This window comes from Cyprinodon tularosa, unplaced genomic scaffold (assembly GCF_016077235.1).
Source record: "Cyprinodon tularosa strain WSP-4 unplaced genomic scaffold, ASM1607723v1 ctg255, whole genome shotgun sequence".
Taxonomy (NCBI): Eukaryota; Metazoa; Chordata; class Actinopteri; order Cyprinodontiformes; family Cyprinodontidae; genus Cyprinodon; species Cyprinodon tularosa.
Window position 1 is genome coordinate 164,540 of NW_024038948.1, and position 22,039 is coordinate 186,578.

Here is a 22,039-nt window from a genome sequence, read left to right on the forward strand (position 1 = left end):
AAAGGTAATGTTATGACATTCCAATATTTAGTTAAAAATCAGAATAAACGGATAACCTGCCATTGTATTACCAGTTCATTAGTAACAATTTTCATTTATTTGCATATTTTATTAAGAACTTAATTGCAAGAAAAAAAACAATGTCCAAAACTTTGAGTTCCAAAAAAGAAATCAGACATTTACAATACCATATTATTTTAATCAGTTTAGGTGATGAAAAACCAAAAAAAAAATTTGAAGAAAAAAAAAAACGAAATCAAATGCAATAATGATAGTAGTACATGTTTCTCTAATATATAATTCAATATATCTGTAGCATATACTATAACAATGGTTTCAGAAAGGAATGAAATAACAAGTCCTTTAGATTTCATGTGGAAAATCATAGTGTGCAGAAGTATTAATCAGGAGTGATTAACACTAACACAGAAAAGGAAGACATTTTAATTTTTAGTTTCTTTCATTAAAACATATTTTGTTTCATAGAACCACGTCCACTAGATGGAGTTATAAATTCAGAGATATTTCAGCCTGTCTAAAAACAGACTTCTAAATTCTATCTAAATTGATGCTCCATGTGCGTGAACTTTAGAGTGTTGCAGTGTTGACAGCATAACCAATTCTTCCTGTCAAGTCAAACATTATAGCTTTGTCTGAATCATTCAAATAAGCACTCTTATATACATACAGTATTGGGGTGGTTTCTTTAAAGATGAAAGGCACTCAGTTAGCAGATAACTATTGATTAGAAGATTCCTAAGAAAGGCACATTTTGTTCCTTTTCTTCATAAACAATGAAAGAAGTAGCCATTGCATTTTTCAGTTCTTATATATGCTCAAAGTCTGAAGTCAGCATGAAGAAGTCTGGAAAATTAAAGGCAACAATGACTAATTTTTCCCTAGTTTTTGAAGCCAAGTTCAGCTCAATATAAACCATGCATGTAAACCAGGTGAATGTATTAGTTTTCTTTGTGCCGGGCCACTCAATGGCTGAATTGGTTTCTGATAAAGTGAACTTCATTTTTATTCTCTGATTAGACTTCAGATCCAGACGTGAAAGTTGGGCGTCAGCAGGCTTTACTACATCTTCATTTTACTGGTGGTTTGTTGGGGTCTTGTGTGCCTAGTAAGGATCCATCTTGATCCTCCTGTGCAGGCAGCAGGTGAACACCATCCCACAGATCTGAAAACAGCAAGTGTTAAGTCAAATGTTCACCATGGGAGACTGCAGGCAGCTTGAAAGCTGTTGACTGGAGAGCAGAGAAGGGTTAAAAGGTGATGGAGTTTGAAGCTATTTGAAAGTGTGAAGCTGGTTGCTATGGTGATGGGAGGACAAAAGAAGATATTGCTGCAAAAACACCATGCTTGAACAAGCAAAACCAAAATGAAGGTGGATGTATTTGGAAGGTGTGCATATTTATACACGAAAACATGCACATTGATTGATCCTCTTAGATTTAAGTAATTAAAAATATTTTTGATTAATCTAAACAAAAAAAGTTTGGAATCAAAACCTACAAAATACTACAATACTACATAATACACAGATAAATGCAAGCACAAGAAGAAAAGCAAATATGCCAAAAAAGGAAATCCATCCAGCATTTGCCTGTATCCACCTTTCCTTGCAGGGTCACAAAGGTGCTGGTGACTATTTCCAGAGAGGTAGGGAAGACCCTAAACCGCTGGTCAATTTGGGCAATGTAAAATTGCTAAAAATGTAGCATGCTATAAACACTTGTTTATACTGACACATTTTTCTCCCTTTTTAACCTATTTTAAACAGAGACCAGGTAAAAAGGCTAAATACAAAATGTAATCCTTTTTTAAGGGTAACCTCTAAAAAGAGGTCAGTCCTACCACCCACTTTGTTAGCCTGGCAGTGAGAGGCTGACACCCTAAAACCTTCTTCTGACTACATCCCCCAGAATGCTCCGGGGTTCTGGACCAATGTTCAGTGAAAAAATAGATCTTGGTTCAAATTTCTTTGGATATGGATCAGTTGTCTCTTATGATATTTAAAAAACACATAAAAAAGATGCACACAAATAGGCGCTCGTGAAAAAAGAAATTGAATCTTTTTAAAATACTTGACTTGTACTGACATTCAAGTCAAGTAGTGGCTATTAGTAGTACGTCATGTGACCTGCTCTGCTTGCTGTGCTTACATTGCTGTCAATTTGGGAGAAGCTGCATGGAGAGCATTTAAAACACTAATCAATAATTGTTGCCATCTTTAACAAAAGTTGTATAACAAGAAAGCAAAAAACTTAAGAGTTAAGTCTACACATGATTAACTGAGACCATACTGAAATTACAAACCAATTTATTAATGAGTATTCTCAAAACAGAGAGAGAACATGAATAATTTAGCCTGGTACTTTAGCTAATCGTGTTGCATAAAAAAAAAGAAAAATCGCCTGCAGATAACCTAATCATCTTTGAATGTGGGAACAAACTTTTCAAAAACTAAAAGCAATGAACAACCCTCTTAACACCCATCTCAATTCTGCAATTTTCTCCTTGACAAAAGAATTAAGGTGATCCATTCTATGTGAGCATGAAACCTGGATTCGTACCTCTGATCGAACAACTAATAAAACAAATAAAAAAAATTGTTTTGTGTGTAAATCCATTTATTGTCCCACAATAGGGAAATTCATTCGCTGCTTTTAACCCATCCCCTTGGGGAGCAGTGGGCTGCCATTGTGTGGTGCCCGGGGAGCAGTGTGGGGTTAAGGGTCTTGCTTAGGAATCCAGAGTGGAGGCTGTGGGGATCGAACCAGGTACTTGCAACTTTCTCACAGCACAGCGCAATGCTCAAGCCACTAGGCCAACACTCCCCCAGAAAACATTACCATTATTATAGTCATAAAGCACATGTTCAAAATGGGGTTCCTTGCTAGTTGGCAGGATTGGCATGTTCTCTTTAGAGGTAGATCCAGGGTTCCATTTCTATTTTATCTGATTACAATGATTTGGAGTGAGGCGAAGCTGTTATAACACTGTAAAAAATAAATAAAATGATCTTTCCTCTACATTACTGCATACTATCTAACTGTACTGTAAAAGTTTTCATAAACTTTAAAGAAAATGAGGGACGAGTTGCTCAACTCTAAATCTCCTTAGAGCTGTGTCCATTCAGCAGCATAAGGCTTTCACACAGAATTTAATTTTGTAAATTGGATTTAAATGTTCACATCAATTCTCTTATTGATAAGCAAATGCTCATTCGTCCCATTTTTTATCTTCCATGTGATGCTTTTTCATTTGTTTTTTGTTTTTGTTTATAAATAAATAAATTCCTCAGTTTAAAAAAATCAAAAAATACTTTATGCTGAAAGCTATTTCACATAGCTTTACATTTCCAGACATCACAGGCACAAAAAGAGCCACAATGGTTCCAATCGACTACAGAAATACACATGGGTCAGTTCTGATTAATTAAGCCATTCACCAGACATGCATCCTCATTTTAAATAACATTCCATAATTAAAACACACCAAAAAAGCCATGCAAATGTAGGCCTTAAACAACAAGAGGAGAATTCATTCCGTTTACATGCAGCATTTATAATTGGTACTGAGCAGGCATGCAAATAAGGATTAACATGCGAGTCAGAAATCTACAGCACCTTCCATCCTTGTCTATCCATTTGATTAAAAGCACCAAAGAGCTCTGGAGCCAAATTACAATGCACCAAAGTCCTCCTCCTCCTCCTTATAGAGCAGATAGATAAAGCAGGCTGTCAAGAGTGCTCCGGCCAGCTACAGTGAAACCAAACATACAAAACAGACATTTGGAACGCACAAGAGTCAGAGTGATGTTACATATACAGTTACTGGGTTAACATTCAACACAGAAATCATGTAAATAATGTCAGTATAAAATACGAAAAGTGAGTGTGAAAAAAGATGATGCAAGGCTGTTGCAGCATGAAAACAAAAGAAAATATTTGGAAAAGAAAGACTTAAATGACAAGACAGCAGTTCCTTATTTTCAGCAAACCATCTGGATGTATTCCAGAAATTATAAAAAAAATATTGCCATCATATGACACCTTTAAAGCTCAAATTCTTAATAGTTTTCCCCAAAGTGTAGGAACCCTGAATGTAGATTTACAGTAAGGAAGGCCAAACACCAAATCATAAACTGTTATTGAGTAAACATAACTGTGCTGAGGTACAGCTGCACATAATTTAAAATGACTTATGGTGATGGTTTTGATTGTGGGCAAGTTGCACTTTCCCAATAGCTGCTTGTGCTAAGCTCTAATTATATGCAGTTGTACATTTATAGCCACAAAGATTGCAATGAGTTTCTTAACACACTGTCAATGTTACAATGAACAAAATCATTTGTCTCTATTTGCCTTGTATATGTATCCCTGTGCTAATTAACCTACAGTCTGCTTTAGTTTGTTGATTGTACTGATTTAAACAACTAAAACTTGTACCATGTTTTTTGCTTTTATTTTTGTTTAACTGTTAACTGCATGCTTCTATTTCTTTTTGTTTACTGCACAGACATGTTGACTTTCCCACTGAGGGACATATCAATAATATTACGTGTTAATATAGGCATGGTGATCATAAACTAGTCCATAAGGTGAGGCAGTACTAAAAGGTCAACTAGCAGAAAGTGAAATAAATTGAGCTATTTGTTATTTGTTGTCTGACTAATAGAACACACAACACCTTTCATCTCATAACAATAAAGTAAACCATTACAGCAAGGAAACTACTTTTCTGAATTTTCTTTAGCATCTGCATCTCACCCAAAATATTTCTACAGAGCACTCATGGTAGAACGTAAGTAATCCTACAAGCAAACAAGCTCAAATAATTTATTTTCAATGGTGACTGATGTAACACCCATCTGCACATGTGCATGCTGTTGCATTTGGCTGTGTACCTATAACTAAGTGAATTGTCATAATGTTATGGCCGATGGAGTGTATGCATCACAGTGCCTAAAAGCATGAGTCCATTTCAGAATGGAACAAACAAAAGGACTGTTATGATAAAGCAGGATTATTATTGGAAAATGGAAAAGCTCTAATATGGTAATGTTTGTGACCTGCAAGGCTAGATTTTCCATTATGGAAAGACTAAAATCCTGTCCATCAGGATTTTCTAAGGTTCTATTTAACAGAGGGCAGAGGCTTTCCATTTTAAACAATAAAGCATATTTGATTAAAGTAGATTCTGTTTCACTGAAAGCAAAAATTTGATAAATGTATTTTACTTCTCTACATGCATTAACACACCGTCAGGTTATCCTTACCTGAAGACAGGCCACTCCAATTCCAACAGCACCAATAACCAATAGATGGTCTGCAAGAAACTGCTCCAGCTTAAAGATGCATCCACCCTGAATAGAAAATGGAAAACTAGTTTAAAATACTGTAGAATTCAGTGAACAGACAGGACTTTGTTTTCATTTCTGCAGATCTAAACTGCTGCAGCAAACAAAGAAAGAGGTTTTCAATTTTGTGTATTTAATATGTCATCAGCCTGCTGTCACCATATCATTCGACACAAAAACAGTTGAAATGTGCAATTTGGGGAAAAGAAAAACATAAAAGCCTTTTCCATTTGTACCTAGACAAACATTGAATGGATGTTATTATAAACAAATGCATGTTGTGGCTATTCCAGACACAACAACCTACAGATCCAACACAATTTACACGTACTTCTCAACTATAGCTGTATATTATCTGTAAATCTTTTATCTGCTATTATTATATATACCGTATACAGTGGTGCCAAAAAGTATTTAGTCAGCCTCTGGTTGTGCAAGTTCTGCTACTTAGAATAATGAGAGAGGTCTGTAATTTTCATCATATATATAATTTGACTATGAGAGACAAAATCAGATTTTTAAAGGATTTATTTGTAGACTATGGTGGAAAATAAGTATTTGGTCACCACAAACCATCAAGATTTCTGGAACTCGCAGACCTGTAACTCCTTCTTTAAGAAGCTTTTCTGTCCCCCACTAGTTACCTGTATTAGTGGCACCTGTTTGAACCAGTTATCTGTATAAAGCATCCAACAGTTACACTCCAAACTCAAGAACAAAGAGCTGTTGAAGGTCACCAGGAAGAAAATTGTAGACCTGCATCAGGCTGGGAAGAGTGAATCCACAATAGGCAAGCAGCTTGGTGTGAAAAAAAAATCAACTGTGGGAGCAATTGTAAGAAAATGGAAGACATAAGACCACTGATAATCTCCCTCGATCTAGGGCTCCACGCAAGATCTCATCCTGTGGGGTCAAAATGAATGTGAGAACGGTGAGCAAAAATCCCAGAACTACACGGAGGGACCCGATGAATGACCTCCAGAGAGCTTGAAGTTTGCCAGAGAGCATATGGATGATCCAGAAGAGGATTGGGAGAATATCATGTGGTCAGATGAAACCAAAATGGATTTTTTTTGGTAAAAAAACAACTCATCGTGTTTGTGGGAAGAAGAATGCAGAGTTGCATCCCAAGAACACCACACCTACTGTGAAGCATGGGGGAGGAAACATCAACTGATCCGTGTTTAGAGAAGAAAGAATGGGGCCATATATTATTAGATTTTAAGCCAAAACCTGATTCCATCAGTGAGAGCCTTGAAGATGAAATGTGGCTGGATCTTCCAGCATGATAAAGATCCCAAACAAACCACCCGGGCAATGAAGGAGTGGCTCCATAAAAAGCATTCCAAGGTCCTTGATTGGCCTCGCCAATCTCCAGACCCCAACCCCATAGAAAAATTGTGGAGGGAGTTGAAATTCCGTGTTGCCCAGCGACAGCACAGAAAGGTCACTGCTCTAGAGGAGATCTGCATGGAGGAATGGTCAAAAATACCAGCTACAGTGTGTGCAAAACTAGTAAAGACTTACAGGAAACGTTTGACCTCTGTCATTGCCAACAAACGTTATGTAACAAAGTATTGAGTTGAGCTTTAATTATTGACAAAATTCTTTTTTTTCCACCATAATTTACAAATAAATTCTTATACAATGTGATGTCCTGGATTTTTTGCTCCTCATTTTGTCTTACATAGAAAATTACAGACCTCTCTCATTATTCTAAGTAGGAGAACTTGCACAATCAGTGCAGTGGCTGACTAACCTTTTGACCCCACAGTGTGTGTGTAATATATATATATCATCCATAGTCGAACTTTCCTGTATAATCTGTAGATTCCATATTTTTTATATTATGGCCTCTTATAATCACTCTGTTTGTATATACAATTTATAGTCCATACATACATAGCCCTTTTTGATGGATGCAAACTATATTTCGTTGCTTTGTACCTGTAACAGTGTAATGACAATTAATTTGAATTCTATTCTACGATTGGAAATTCTTAATGCTTTAGCCGCAGTTCACAATTAAAGCATTGTTACATATGGAAGGAGGGAAATTAAGGGTTTGACGCATAATTCTGACATATCCCACCCAACAGATATACAGTTTATAATATTAAGAATCAAGGATAAATAGATAAGTTGAGCAATTACTAAAGAGAGAGTAATTTAATTTAGACAATTCAATGGAGATCAGAAATATTTCAGACATTAAACAGTGAAGACTGGAGGGAAAACACTACTCTTGTTTTCACTTTCTTGAATGCAGTATGGAGAGGACCGGGGTGCATCTTTGCTCTTTTCGATAAAATCTCCTCACAATAACGGGGTTCTGCAACCAATGCACTGTCTATGCTCCACCTCCTTAGTGCTGATAACTGTCTTTCTAACAGTGTATGTTAACAAGTAGTATTGCTCTCCAGAATAAAAACTTTTATACACTCTAGTAAAGTGTATACTTTATGTTTTCCTTCAATGCCACAACTGTGTAGAAAGTGTTTTAAATAAAATAATTAAGTATCTGATTAAAGGCAGATGGAGTTTTATTGATAGGACATGCAAACCGACTGATCTACATTTCATTCCAAGACTGCACCTTTTCAAAGTTGCTCTGCTGAGCTACTTGCATCTGACACATGTACTCATCGAAGAGACTCAGTAACTCTTAACATTCCTAAAGCATTCCCTTCAAATTAACCACATTTTGTCAAAAAAGGCTTGAATGTATATTATATTACAGGGATCTTTTGTGGGACAGCTTTTTAACTTAATACATCTTACCATTAAAAGTGTAAAGCTCCTTTTTCTGACTATGTTAAATCACCCATACAGCATGTTATTCTACAACAGGTACTTAATAGCAGTTCGAATGGAGCTTCCCACCTTCCTGTAGAAAATGGATTACTCACCTCCACTTTATAGATGTTGGAAGGGTGGTCCCTCCTGCCACAGTTGGGGGTAACGGTTTTGCAGCAGCTGTCAGGCACCACCCGGTTTCCTGATTGTTCTGACTTAATGTATGCGCTCAGCATCCAATCCTGGGAGTTGTTGCTTCCGCAGCACTTGAACTGGAGAGGCAGAGAAATAAAACAAGTGGTTGGCTGGTGTGTTTTTAACCTAAGGGCATTAAAACATGGAAAGTTGCTACACAATACATATTTACTTTTCTAAACTTAATATCATAATTTTCTAGGTTCATAAATCCGGCAGTTAATATCTAATATTCTGCTTCAATGAGATTACCAGTACACTCAATTTATTATAGGTTTTGGAAAAATTATTTATACTAACAAAGCATGAGTTTTACAAAGTTGAAAGTAAAAGTATGTGCTTTATAGCAAATCTATTTGATTATTCTTTTTGAAAGAGGCAGCAGGCTTCAACATAAAATGAACAAGATTAGCTTTTCATTATTTCTCATACATCTTGTTGCAGTCTGTCGACTGCAGAAGTGATTGTCTCCTTCCCCTGCTGAGCATAATTCTCAGTCATAGTCTGGTTGAGGTGCTCCTTCAGTTCATCACTGAGCTAGAAACAGGAAAAAAAAATAAATATGCAATTAGAACAGCAAAGGAGAAGCAATTGTTATATTAGTGATAAAAATATGTTAGCAGCGTTACACAGTACATTTCTGAAATTTGTCTTAGAGTTAAGAATAGAGAAAATAAAAAATATTGAACTTAGAGATAGCAAGCACAAAGTTCTGTCTTAAAAAAAACAACAGATGGCTTGGATGCAGAACATGATCAAATGAATGGTATAGAATAAATTAAAAAAGCAGAATGTATATCATGCCGTTAAGATATGTAAATATAGGTGTGAATCTCATAAAAGACAAAAACAGCTAATTACATTTTATTACTGTTCAAGCTGTTATTTTTAGCGTCACTTAAAACAATTAGCTTTTCTGAAGATTTCAATCTGTAGTGCAACATTTATTTTTCTTTACATTTTTTTATTGACAGCTTACATTGTGTGAACTTATTTGTGACAAAAATGTACACTGCTCAAAAATGTAATAAAGGCTAGAGCTCGACAATATCAAGCTGAGATAATCCCACTTCTGTGAAATCAACCTGTCCAGTTTAGAAATCGTGAAGTAATTTCATCTGGTTGATGTACAAATGAAACAGACAATAAGTGGAACTAAGAAGCTATTAGCAAGGCAGCCTCTGTAAAGTATTGGTTCTTCAGGTTGTGACCACAGACCAATTAGTTTTAATCCTTTCTGCCATATATTTTGGTCATTTTTGCATTTCGTTAGTGTTTTCACACCTAGATGTAGCACAAAAAGCTGTCTAAACACCATAGAGGTCCTTCAGGTAGTGCAAGCATCCTCCAAGATTGTACAGCAATGCAAGCTGTGGCAAAAGGGTTATCAACATCTGTCAACACAGTGTCCAGAGCTCTTCTTGAGGAAGAAGGAACAAGAGGAGTACTGCCAGAGTGTTGCAGAATGAGCTCCAGCAGGGCACTGTGTACATCATCTGCTTAAAGCCCATGGCTGATTGGCATTTGCCAGAGAACACCAAGATGGTCACTTCACAGATAACACCTGACAGAAATAAGAGTCTGTGACAACATGGAGAACGATCTGCCGCCTGCCACATCTTCCAGTATGACCAGTTTGGTATGTTGCTAGTTACTGTGTTATTCTTGAATTTTTTTTTTTTTTGGAGGGCTGCCCTGCTTTCTATCAGGTACTGAGATGAGAGCCACAGACCCCTTGCTTGATCATCTGCTGGTTCAGTTGTAGGGAGTTCACAGTAGCATGTGGAAGCCAAACACAACTAAACCTCAATGGTCCTCTGACATTACCAATCAAGTTAAATCAGGTTGCTCTGTGATTTACTTTTTTTTTTTTTTTTTTTGAGTATGATACCAAATCCAGCCCTCCATCGTTCTCAATGCATTTCTCAACGTATTTAAGAAAGATTCTCTATTATATTTCAAATATAAGGGGCCAAGTTTTTTTTAACTGTATCTTGTTATCATCCAATTATTGTTAAAACCATGTGAGGAGGTTAGCTCCACATTCTCACTTCACTTAACAGTGAAATGTAGTGATGGCAGTATCATGTTGTAAGAATACTTTTCCTTAGCAAGCAGAGTAAAGTTATTCATTTTTAATCTCATCTTTTGAATGCCTTGTGCACAAAACATCCAGAGTCCTCTCAATGTAGCTTAAATTGGTAGAAAGTCTGTAATCTTAATAATCTAACAATTCATCAAAAAAAGCTTTTTACATGTTTTTGAAAAAAAAAATATGTGTATAATTCTTCTACAGCTTACAAGACAAAAACAGTTTGAGTTTTTTTAAATCAAATTCTAAAAGCTAGTTTTGGATATTCAGTTCTCAGCAACTTGAGTTTCAACTGCAGATGCATTTCAATGTCACGCAGTAACCTGTGTGTAAATTTAAAAACTCTGTGCAAATAAAATACAAGGTTTCATAGCTTACCCTCTGGTAGTAAACATAGGCCAGCACTCCAGCAACCAGTTCAATCAAGAAAATTAACAGCAGGAAGAAGAAATACTGCACAGTATACAAAAAGACAAGAGGAGAAAAAATTAGAAATTGGATAAATTAGTAAGCATTGAGACATTTTAGCTTAGAAATCTTCCACACAGTTGTCACTTGAATTGTGCCTCAAGAGATTTAAAATGGTGACAGCTCAATATACATTTCCATCATCTGTCACTCTGTTGCATCTGTCACCTCTGCCACAGATGGCGATGCAACAGGAAGGCGATCAGAATGCAGTGTGAGAGCCTGTGTCATTTGGACATCTTTAAATTGGCCATGCATTAATTATAATGCAAATATAGAATCAAAGTGTTTGATGTTTTTTTTCCCCACGTCCAATTATTTAAATAACTGTCATTCAGGTTACCAAAGAAAAAAAAAATACTGCTTGAAATATCAAGTGAAAACTATTTATTTTGAAAAATCTGAGCCTAAAGAGCCAAAAACACACAACAAAAACAAAACAGTGGAGGAAAAAAAGATGCTGAGCAGATAACTGTCTATGTACACCTAATGAGCAAGATTTAAAAAAAAAAAACATAACTTTTTTATTTGGCTCAAATAATATTAAGAAACTTATGCATTCATAAAATGCACCCATCAAACATACAGCATATGACACCAGCACACAGAACTAATTAGACCCATCCGTCAGAGCAGGACAAAAAACAGTGTGACCACAGTTCTAGTAATACTTCTCCAAAGCCCATAACGGAGACAGATGCTTTATCCCACATGCCCAGTGGCAAAGTAACACCAGACTACTGGTAATAAACATCTACAGGGAAGCGATGAGGGCTACAGAACACAGATATATAACTTAGCAACAAATGTTAATTTAAAAGAGGGAGAAATATTCAAATGATTTGGGGAAACCAAGTTAGGACCTGCACATTCTATTAATAACATTCCTGCTAATAATGCAGATCTGTTATCTTAATCATAATTCTACAAGCTAGTTACAGTAATGACTTTATAAATAGTATTAAAAGACAGTTGTTGTTTTTTTCCTTTTACAGTATTGGGTGAGGAGTTAATCAATAAGCAGATGTTGAACTCTTCAAAGCTCTTGTTCTAGGTTCAACTCCTAGTCTGGGACCATTTATTGCAAATCTTGAGATTCTTGTTCTGTCCTTTTTGTCCAGCTACTAATGAATAATTTCTAACAGGGCCACAAAGCTTTTAATAAAAGAAAGTTTCCAGTTTTGATTGGTGCATTTCTGTCAAACCTGAACAGATTACAAAGTGTTACTAAACATTACGGTGGAGGAGCAGTCGTTAACAGATTTTGACAGATTCTGAAACATTTGGCTCAATTACGAGTTCCTAGAAGAGCTACAACATGCAGTATTAGGAAATCAAATGGTGATGATGAGATCTTTTGTATTTAAAGCTTGTACCTACAACATATTTGTATCTAATCAAATGAGTAAATACCAGAATCCGCCTCAAGTTATCTTAATTGCAAGTATAGCCACATTGTATTTAGTTTGACTTTAGCAACAACTTCTGTTTTGGATCGAAAACCGGTGCAATTTTTTTTCCATTTACTTCATCACTCTGGTGATGACAGAAATAATAGTGATTACACAGGATATAATACTGGTTCTCAAATGATGGGGCTTATCAGTAGGGCTGTCCCAATCCAACATTGATCTATGAAATCAGTCTGACTTGTTATCCACAGTCTTATTTATTACATTTTATTTTATACAACTGAAGAATATTGATAGGTTTAAGCGTAAATAATAATAGAAAAAAAAACAGATCAGTTGTTTTACTATGTATTATTATAGTTTTAGCTCTGTGTTAAGGATAAAGATTGAAAAAAGAAACTAAATTAGTAATACAAGTATGTAAGATTTAAATCTTATATCTAATTGGGTTAACATAGGCAGCTCCAGAGTAGGGCTTGGTGGAGCTATGCTGTTTAAGATCTATGGGGCAACTCAACCCAGGGGAGTTTTTCATGCTCTTCCTTCATGCAGTCCTGTTTCCTAAGCAGCATATTCAATTTGTTGGAGACATGTTTTGACTATGTTCTGTTTTTTGATAGACTTTGGCTTTGAGACAGCTTGTGCTGAATTTGGTGATCTGTGACTTTGCGTTACTGGTCCAGTCTAATCTTATTTTGGTCTCATCGCCTTCTATATCTGCTGTTTTTTGTACATTTAGTAACATTCTGAGGACCAACAGGCCATGTGGGGACCAAAGACGGGACCCAATGTAGTGGACCCCACAATGTTAGGGAGTAAATTAGAAATTAATAGAAAGGCCCCACAAATATGGAGAGACATGTTTGTTTGAGTGTGTGTGAGTCTGCCTGCTGCAGAGAGCTTGCTGTGAGAGAGCAGAAAGATACTGTGGTCTTTTGGTGATAAATAACAGTTTTTACACTGTCTTCTTGCATTTTAGTTGCTGGCACTACTTTTTAATATGAGTGTTTGCATGTGTAGGTTTCGAACTGTGGGAGGACGTTGCTTCACTGAATATATATTCACTTTATAATTTGCATTTATTAGAGCCCCATTCCCTTATGGGTTTACCCCACCATAGTTGAATCATAAAAAAATACTCTGCAGCCACCACTGGGTTCAATATCCGTATCTGCAAATTTTCAAAGCTGCAATATCTGCATCATCTTTAAAATGAAAAAGTTTTAATTGGGGCATCCCCACTAGGCAGTATATAAATTAATGTTGGCTGAAATAGTGGGTTATACACTTCAGGAAAGACAACTTTGTGGATTAAATCAACATGAAACAATAGCTCTTATAAGAACTTGGTTCACAATGGCACCTAAGGATCTTTGATGTTATTATAAGGCCAATCTCAGTTTAAGCCAATCCTCTTTTATGTGCATTAATACCAAACAATTACAAAAATAGATCTATTTAGTTTTCTTTACATTTGGCGTTATAAATAATACAAAAATAATGTCCAACATTTGAAGGAGAATTTCAGTTAAACCAACCAGAAATGTAAAAAAAAACAACTGTCTCCACTTAAAGTAAAAGAGGTCATTTAAGTGATGTAACAATAATCTTAGTTAGTCTTAAAAGTCTTAAAAACCAAAAAGCAATAAGAAAACAAAAACCTCAAACAGCATGTTGTTCAATAGGTGATAAACTGCATAAAAAACGAAATGCTTTTCATGCAGTTTATCAGTGGATGCTGGGGAAATGTCTAGAGAGTAAACATAAACCTAAACCAACAACATGAACCAACTATAAGTTCTGCCAATTTGACTTCATGAACAATAAGATATTATTAAGATATTTACATAAGCAATATTTTTAAGTTTCACAAATAAAGAAAGGCAGGGAGGTAATTCTGTAATGGGAAAAACACTTTAACATAACTGTAAACTGTGAATATTGGACTTGTGCATGAAGAAAATCTGAATTAATAGTGATGTGTTGCTCTTAAGTATCTCATTAACTGTGCCCTGCAAAAACAAAACCTGCTCCGTTTCTCCTGGTTACACGATAAAAAAAGAAAGAAAAAAAGGTTCTGTGTGAACAATAAAAAACCTGTAAATCCAAGTCTAATTCATTTCTTAATTATAACCTAAAAATAACACATGGAAGCTCTTGGTATTAAAGCATATTCCCAATCCTCTATGTTTGTATCACATAGCTCCTGCAGATACGTTGCTCTCTCACATTCTTTTCCTGAATCCATCAACAGTTGATAGGCAGACCTATAAATAGCCCTGCAGCAGAGAACATTCACCTCCCACCCGCTTCTGTCCCTGTGGTCCTTTTCCTTGTAAAATAATGAGGACAGTGAAGGCCTCGTAAGAGTCATTTGTCACCGTCTTGTGACAGACCTTTAAAACAAGGATGGCAGCGAAGAGATCCATGTCAAACTCCTGCACAGGTGTGATGGACCAAAGCAAATGTGGCAGAAAGCGGTATATGAGAGAGAATTAATCAGCATTGTAGATTTACAAGGAGTGATGTAGGACCATTCAACCGGATGGTGAGAGGTTTTGGTTGCATAAACCAATTAGTAATGCCCATCTTCCTCTCCATGAAGAAGTGGTAAAGTAGCTGAGTTAAAATACACTCACTGTGTGAATGACAGTCATAATTAGTTTTTTTCTTTTAAACTTAATTAGTTTTTGTGTTTTTTTCAGAATATTCCCACAAAAAAGTAAAATCTTTCAGTTAAACGAAGAACTCTATCCATTAATTGCTGAATAAAAGAACACACACTGTAGACATGGACATGGTTCTGGAAAGCTGTTTTTTTTCTCTTCAGAAATCATTCAGTTCATTAAAATTGCTTGTTTTTTCTGATGCATTCTGCTCCTACGATACAAATCACAGAGTTTCAGTGTGATTTAAAACAAGGTTATTCAAGAAGCGAAATCTTAGCCTAATTTATCCATTCTTTAAAACATTTGGACCTGTGTTTAAATTAATTTCCCTAGTGATACACCCAAAGGTATCCTCCAGTTATCCAAACTTTCCGAGCTTCCGGCGCAAGATATGACAAAAATATATAAATAAATAGATGTAAAACCTCTTTAAAATAAATAGACCAAATGTAGAGCAGAATTTTTTTTAAATTGTATTTGAAAATATTATATCAATTAGAAGCCACACACAATAACCAGCATTATGTAGCAACTAATGCACTCAAGGCTTAACCACCTATAAAATGAAGGCCATGATATAAACACAAATGCCCTGTAACTCATTTCTCACCGTAGAAAGACAGCTTCTCTGTTCCCGGATAACAGCACAGCAGCCCAAGAAGCCAGTGACAACCACCAGGCTTCCAGCCAGGATCAGGATATAAGCTGAGATAGCAAAAGTGCTGGAGGCCAAAAGACTCAAGTAGTCGCTCTTCTCCACCACTGTCCACACTCCTACACCCAAGACTGCAGCTCCACCCACCTGCAGATGCAAAGAAAATGAAATGCGAGATTTATTTCAAACATGTTCTGCAAAAGGCTAGTACATAATTTTCATGTATTCCATGAAAAAAGATCTGCAAGATGTGAACAGCCCTTTTAGCTGGAAAGAAAAATAGTTCACTCCATTAGATGAGTCAGATGGCAGTGCAGAAGTAAAACAGGCCATAAATTAGGGCAGAGGGGAAAAGGATGAAGGGAACATGAGGAGAAACATGGAAAAGTCAGTGAAAAAAAGAGACCCACAGGACCAATGAGAACACAAAGAGAAAGAGAAGGCCATAATGACTACTTCCTTCAAAACAATATGGAGCGGCTGACCTAAAGTGGCTCCTAGATCTGTTTTTCACATCTCTAAAGGTTCACAGATAGGAAACAGGCAAATAGGAAATGCCTCAGAACCTCTGGCCTTCAAACACCCTTCCCTTTCTGTCTCCAGTAAGACATTCTTATTCACAGCGAGAAATTGCCAACTATAAACATTATACTGGTAAAGGACACTATGAATACTAGATTCACATCTAGAAAGGAAGTAAAACACAAGGAAATATTGAATCTTCCAATAGCTAAAAAAAAGTCCTGAGCTTGTAAGTAAACAATGAGACTGAGATCCTTTGAGAGCTTCTCCTTATATCCTGTTTACTGAAGACATCGTGTCAGAGGTGTACATATCTAATACAGTCATTCAATCTAAATCTTCAGATTACATTTGATCTTAGGATAAAAATACCTGCTCTGTGGTGTTTACAATGCCTTGTAAAATTATTCCAATTGCAAAAAATGACCGTTTCTTTTTATTTATTTTTTTATTATTATAGTTATGGTTTTAGAATGGGTATAGATCTTTTGGGATATTTTACACATATAGAAATTAAAAGTGTTTGCTCAATCATCTGATCAAATTAATGGTTATATGGAGGATGTTCTTTTTTCAGGTGGACCATCAAAATAAATACTCCTCCTAATTGACAATCATTCTGGTGATATGTTTACATAAGGCCGCCCTATGTGGACATAATGGAAAAATTGCAAATCTTATTTTTGGAAAGTAAGGATTCAGAGTTTCTGGACATCAGTTTGCAAAGTCATGCAAAAAAATTCTGTTTCAAATGTATATATATTCTAATCTGTGTGTTTTCCTGCTGGGATGTGACTGTACAGGACAGTCCCAAAGCTTTTGAAGTCCCTAAGACGTTTCCTGGATTGCTCTAAATTACTGCAACAACAATAAATTTTCCCCTGCTGTATAAAAGCTTTCCCACAGCATGACTCTGCTACCAAGGTGTCGCAATGGCTTTCTCCTACTCTTCCATTAAGTTCAGGTTTGCTAGTTGAGAATTGAATGGTACTGTGGAGTTGTTAGGCAACACACCAGAAAGTCAGGTTTATTATAATAATCTACTGCTAATAACATGCAATCCCTAAATACAACAACTCAATACAGGTTGACAGTATGTCTGTTTTTGCAGAATATAAAATGCTACTGATTTCATAGAGGCTGTTCTTGAGTTTTACAGGCAGTTCTGTAAAACCAGATGCAGCCTAAGGGAAAAGCAGCATAATTTGTACTTTTGTTTCCCTTGTTGAAAGCCACTCACCCAAAATAGAAAATTGAAGACAAAGAGTAGGTACTTGAGGCAAACAGTCAACCAGTCTTCCCCGTCATCCTTATAAGTCGCTGACATCGTCTTAGCTGTAGTTCAGCCTAGAAATTTTTTTTTGTGCAAAAAAACAACAGAATAAAAAAAAGACAATGAAAGAAACCGGCCAATGCTGGTTCAGTTTGTGGTTCCATCTGCACAAATCTTGATTATATATATGCTGTGCTGATTTAGTAATTGTGATTTAGTAACACATTGGATTGTTTACATTCATTGTAATCACTTATTAGTCTAATCAGACTGCTGCATCTATGCAGAAGAATTTGACCAAACTTTCAGGGACCATCTTCTTTATGCAATGCATGAAATAAATAAATAACATGATCCATTGAATTATTAATACAGAAGAGTGTGTGGTCCTAATACTGTAAATAAAAGTTCAGGGAATAGAAAGCACTTCAATCAATAAAATTGATCTACAGTGTTTCCGTTAATCCACAGCCGCAAAGACAAAAAATAACTGAGGTTCAATAAGGCAGCCAAAATGTGAAAAAAAGGGACTGGATCAGCCAATAGTGCTTTTAAAAATTGCATTCACACAATTTTAAATGATCATTTACATTCTGCCAATGTTCTTCCACATGTGATGCACATGTACCATGCATGCCAGCATCTTCTCACCCAAGGACCACTGGAGATAAGCACCAGTCCCACCAGGGAAAATATATATTTATGTAGGGGTGTGTGTGTTGCCTGTCTTGCTCTCAGAGTGAGGACCATTTTCCAATTTCACCATCAAATTAAGGACCAGCTGTTGCAAAGTGAGGACATTTTGATGGTCCTCACATGCTATTAAGCCAATGGTTAATTGGTTAGGGTGAGGTATACATTGGTAAAGGTTAGGTTTAGTTTTAGGCTTAGGGCATCCACCATGCACTGATGTCGTTAAGAGACGTTTATCTTCTAATCAAATGATCCAGGGGACCAACTATTAGGATCATTCCTCCAAAGGACCAATGAGTGTTTGGATACATTTTGCATACAAGTTGAAAAATAATGCAAGATGCACATATTTTGTTTTAGATTTTTAATGTGTCCTAAATACAAATGGGATTTAATTATTAAAGACGTTGTGTTTTAATTGGCTTTATGGGAAATATTCTATAAAATAAATGTGCTTGTCTAATAAAGAAGAAAAATTTAATCTAATCAGTGATACTGCTATTATCACCTAAATAATACTTTTTTCTAAGCAAACATAACTCTTTTAATACAAGGCCTCCCTAATTTCTCTCTGTTTAAGTCTGTTGTACTGAAACGTTTTAATTAACTACTTGTTTATTTTTTCGCCGTAACTACCTGCATAAACATAAAGAAAATCTAAATGTTTTTACTGCGCAGGGAAAACACTTCCTATGATGTGGGATATGCGCAGTCGGGCATCCTGGAGAAAAAAAACACACCTGCGTTGATTATACGCAGGATAAAGTTTAAACAATATTACCAATATTAACGTAAAGCAAACGTTTTAATCTCACAACCGTCCAAATACTTACAGTTTTAGTGCTAGAAAAAGAGCTTTAAAGTTCTTGCTGTTCCCTTCGGAGCACAGAGGACGCCGCTGCAGAAATGGGCGTTTTGTCCGCTCAGGCTTGTTGCTCCAGGGAGATCCACTGTTTGCTATGGTGGTGCGTTCTAGTGCAGCTTGTAATTTTGATTACTATGCGGCTGACAGACGCAGCTGCGGATATAACGCATATCATATTGCTTGGACAGCATTCTTTTCTTAAAAATAGATTCAGTTTGTGTTTATGTTAAAAGTATGTACGTGTTTTTAAAGTGTTTTTAATGATTGTGAAAACAGCCTTAGGAATTTTACAATAGTTGCTGTTGCAGCAGGAACCTGGCTATAGAATAAACAAACAGCTTATCTAAAGCATTTTCTGAAAAAAGAAAAAAAATGTGACTGAGTAAATAGAGCAGAAGAGTAAGGAAGAGGATTAGGGTCCACTGAAAAAATAAAAAAGGTTAAGTGATTTTTAAATTTTATTTCAGTACCATATGAGAAAAAGTCAGAATTCTGAGATTAATGTCAGAATTCTGAGAAAAAAGTCAGAATTCTGAAATTACTGTCAGAACTGTGAGGAAAAAAGTCAGAATTCTGAGATTAAAGTCAGAATTCTGAGATTAAAGTCAGAATTGTGAGGAAAAAAGTCAGAATTCTGAGATTAAAGTCAGAGTTGTGAGAAAAAAGTCAGAATTCTGAGATTAAAGTCAGAGTTCTGAAAAAGAAATCAGAATTCTGAGAAAAAAAAGTCAGAATTATGAGAAAAGGTTAGAATTCTGAGATTAAAGTCAAAATTCAGACTTTTTTCCCCCATATTATACTGAAATAAAACTTAAAAATCAGTTTTTGTTTTTTTTTTCAGTGGCACTAATCCTCTTCCATATAGAGGCTAGATCAAAACTCAGGACCAAAACTGTTCGATGACTGGTTGAAAAAAAAAATTGTGACTGTAATTTTCACAAAAAAATCTAAATACATTGATTTAAAAAAATATCTCTCAGCGGTTAAAGATGTCAAATTCTTTTTGAAAAAGTAATTTAATAATAAAAAGTTGAACCCATAAGTCAGTTAGCTTTATTATCTGATCCCGTTGCAAAATATGGGATGAGGATATGTGCATTTAAATATGTTGTTCAGTTATTGAATTTTATTTTAAACATATCTCAGCCAGATTCATTCATCCATTCATTAACTGATTCATTCAACTATGTGCATTATGTGCTTTGAAATACTTCATATTTCTTTTCATACAATAAACCCTTATTAATTCAAGCTTTCATTATAGGTCCTCGAATATATTCTCACATGCAAATGGAGTAACCGTCTACCATGAGCTGTAAATACCAATCACCTTTATATAGCAGTGTTTGCTCTGACCTCTGCCTTTGAATGCTGATATAATACTGGTGGATTAAAATAAATTCAATAAGTGTTCAACAATAGGACTGTGTAATAAATAAATAAAATATGAGTAAGTTGATGTTTATGAAGGTTTTGGAACATTCCACATTATGATTATACATACTCTTGTTTCCATTATTATTAAATAATCTCCTTCTTCTGGCTCTCCCATTCAAAGGTAGACACAGGGAAATCATCTCTTTTTTTAACCATATTGTCTTCATCTTCTTCTGGCACACCATCTATCTTCTTGTCATTTGCAGCTCATTCCACATATCTCCTTTTTGGTTTTCTAGATCTTTTGCCTGGCAGTTCTAGCTTTAATATCCTGATGTACTTACAACCCCTCCTCTGTACATGCCCAAATCATCTCAGTCACTCGAATATGCTTGGATATGTTTCTTCACCTCTTTTCCAGGCTTTTCTTTGCTCTGGAATGTTGATCATAAGTACTTTAAATCCATCTTCTTTATCTCGGTTTCATTATTGTCAAATTATATGGGCAGATATTTTATTTAAGTGTCTTTTAAAGTAATGTATATATTTTTGAATGTATTTAATTATCATGTGAGTATAACCACCTGTTTATGCCATTTTATCCTATCATTTATTTGCTATTAATCGTTTGATATTTTAATATTTAAAACTGCCTTATACACAGTTTTGATCAGAAGTTAAAATTTCTCATAGACATTAATTGTGTTATAAGATACTAATTTAATGTAATTTTTCCATCCACCTGTAGTCATCTGCTGACACAGGCACAGGAAAGTATAAGGTGGATGGATGGATGGATGGATGGATGGATGGATGGATGGATGGATGGATGGATGGATGGATGGATGGATGGATGGATGGATGGATGGATGGATGGATGGATGGATGGATGTTTTGTCAATATTTTCTCAAATATTTGTATATATACTGTACTGGTTTAAACATGCACATTCACTCTTGATAAAATTTGGTTAAATAAAGCTGCAGCTCCATCACATATTTTATCCATATCAAAAATAGCTTTGAAAATTTCATTTATGGGACATTTTTGTTTCTACAGAAACACACAATTTATTAAGTGTCAGCTTCTTTTTTAACTTTTATTATTAGTCAAATGATTTAGCCCTCAAAGAAATGTCACCGGAACACAGCAAGACTGTCAGTGCTGCGAAAATGTATTTGTCCATTAAGAAAACAGAGGTGCTATATAAAGTAATAGTTTTTAGACATAAAAATAAAATGCTTCTATGCCAACTTCCGTATGATCAGAGATTATCTTTAATAAAATTATCATCATTAGAACCAGACTTCCTCCTCTTCCAAAACAGACCCCTTGGTAAATATGTTTTGCCTCATCTTCCACAAGAGTAATTTAATATGTAAACTATTAGGAGTAAATAATGGCCGAAGGCATTTATGGTACCTTGGATGGCGACAATCAGTCTACCAAAACAACATTAGTTAGTAGGATTTGCAATCCATCAAGCTTAGATATTATGTCACTCAATACACCACATTCAGTAGGAAAACATAAAGAGTATGGAGGTTCATTGCTAGGAATTTGGAGTATGTTGTATTTTAGTCTCTATTATAACCCAATGCTGTGGAGGTAGTTTCCACAGAAGTCAGCTCCTTTTTATGAGCAGTGTATTTC

At 35.5% G+C, this 22,039-nt stretch overlaps 1 protein-coding gene across 2 annotated transcripts; it reads right to left on the reverse strand.

Moving 5' to 3' along the window:
- Positions 1-963: 963 nt before the first annotated feature.
- Positions 964-19,177, reverse strand: tspan11 (tetraspanin 11). Of its 2 annotated transcripts, XR_005281069.1 has the most exons (9): positions 18,977-19,177; positions 17,418-17,524; positions 15,611-15,802; positions 10,830-10,904; positions 8,792-8,896; positions 8,278-8,436; positions 5,288-5,374; positions 3,636-3,768; positions 964-1,183 (listed from the first exon to the last, which is right to left on the reverse strand). XR_005281069.1 is itself a non-coding variant. In XM_038288417.1 (8 exons), the coding sequence occupies exons 2-8, from the start codon at positions 17,502-17,504 to the stop codon at positions 1,124-1,126; spliced, it is 765 nt and encodes a 254-aa protein (XP_038144345.1). In that variant the 5' UTR covers positions 17,505-17,524; positions 18,977-19,168; the 3' UTR covers positions 964-1,123. The 2 variants fall into 2 exon arrangements, 1 of the variants encoding a protein (XP_038144345.1); XM_038288417.1 differs by lacking the exon at positions 3,636-3,768 and having other exon boundaries at positions 18,977-19,168.
- Positions 19,178-22,039: the final 2,862 nt, after the last annotated feature.

Bases quoted from the DNA above. Each gene is read 5' to 3' on its own strand.
- tspan11 (XM_038288417.1), bottom strand. From the start codon at position 17,504: ATGTCAGCGACTTATAAGGATGACGGGGAAGACTGGTTGACTGTTTGC. The intron at 15,803-17,417 runs GTGAGTGGCTTT...TTGCATCTGCAG, and splicing joins TCTTCAATTTTCTATTTTGG to GTGGGTGGAGCTGCAGTCTT. The intron at 5,375-8,277 runs GTGAGTAATCCA...TTTTCTATTCAG, and splicing joins CCAACATCTATAAAGTGGAG to GGTGGATGCATCTTTAAGCT.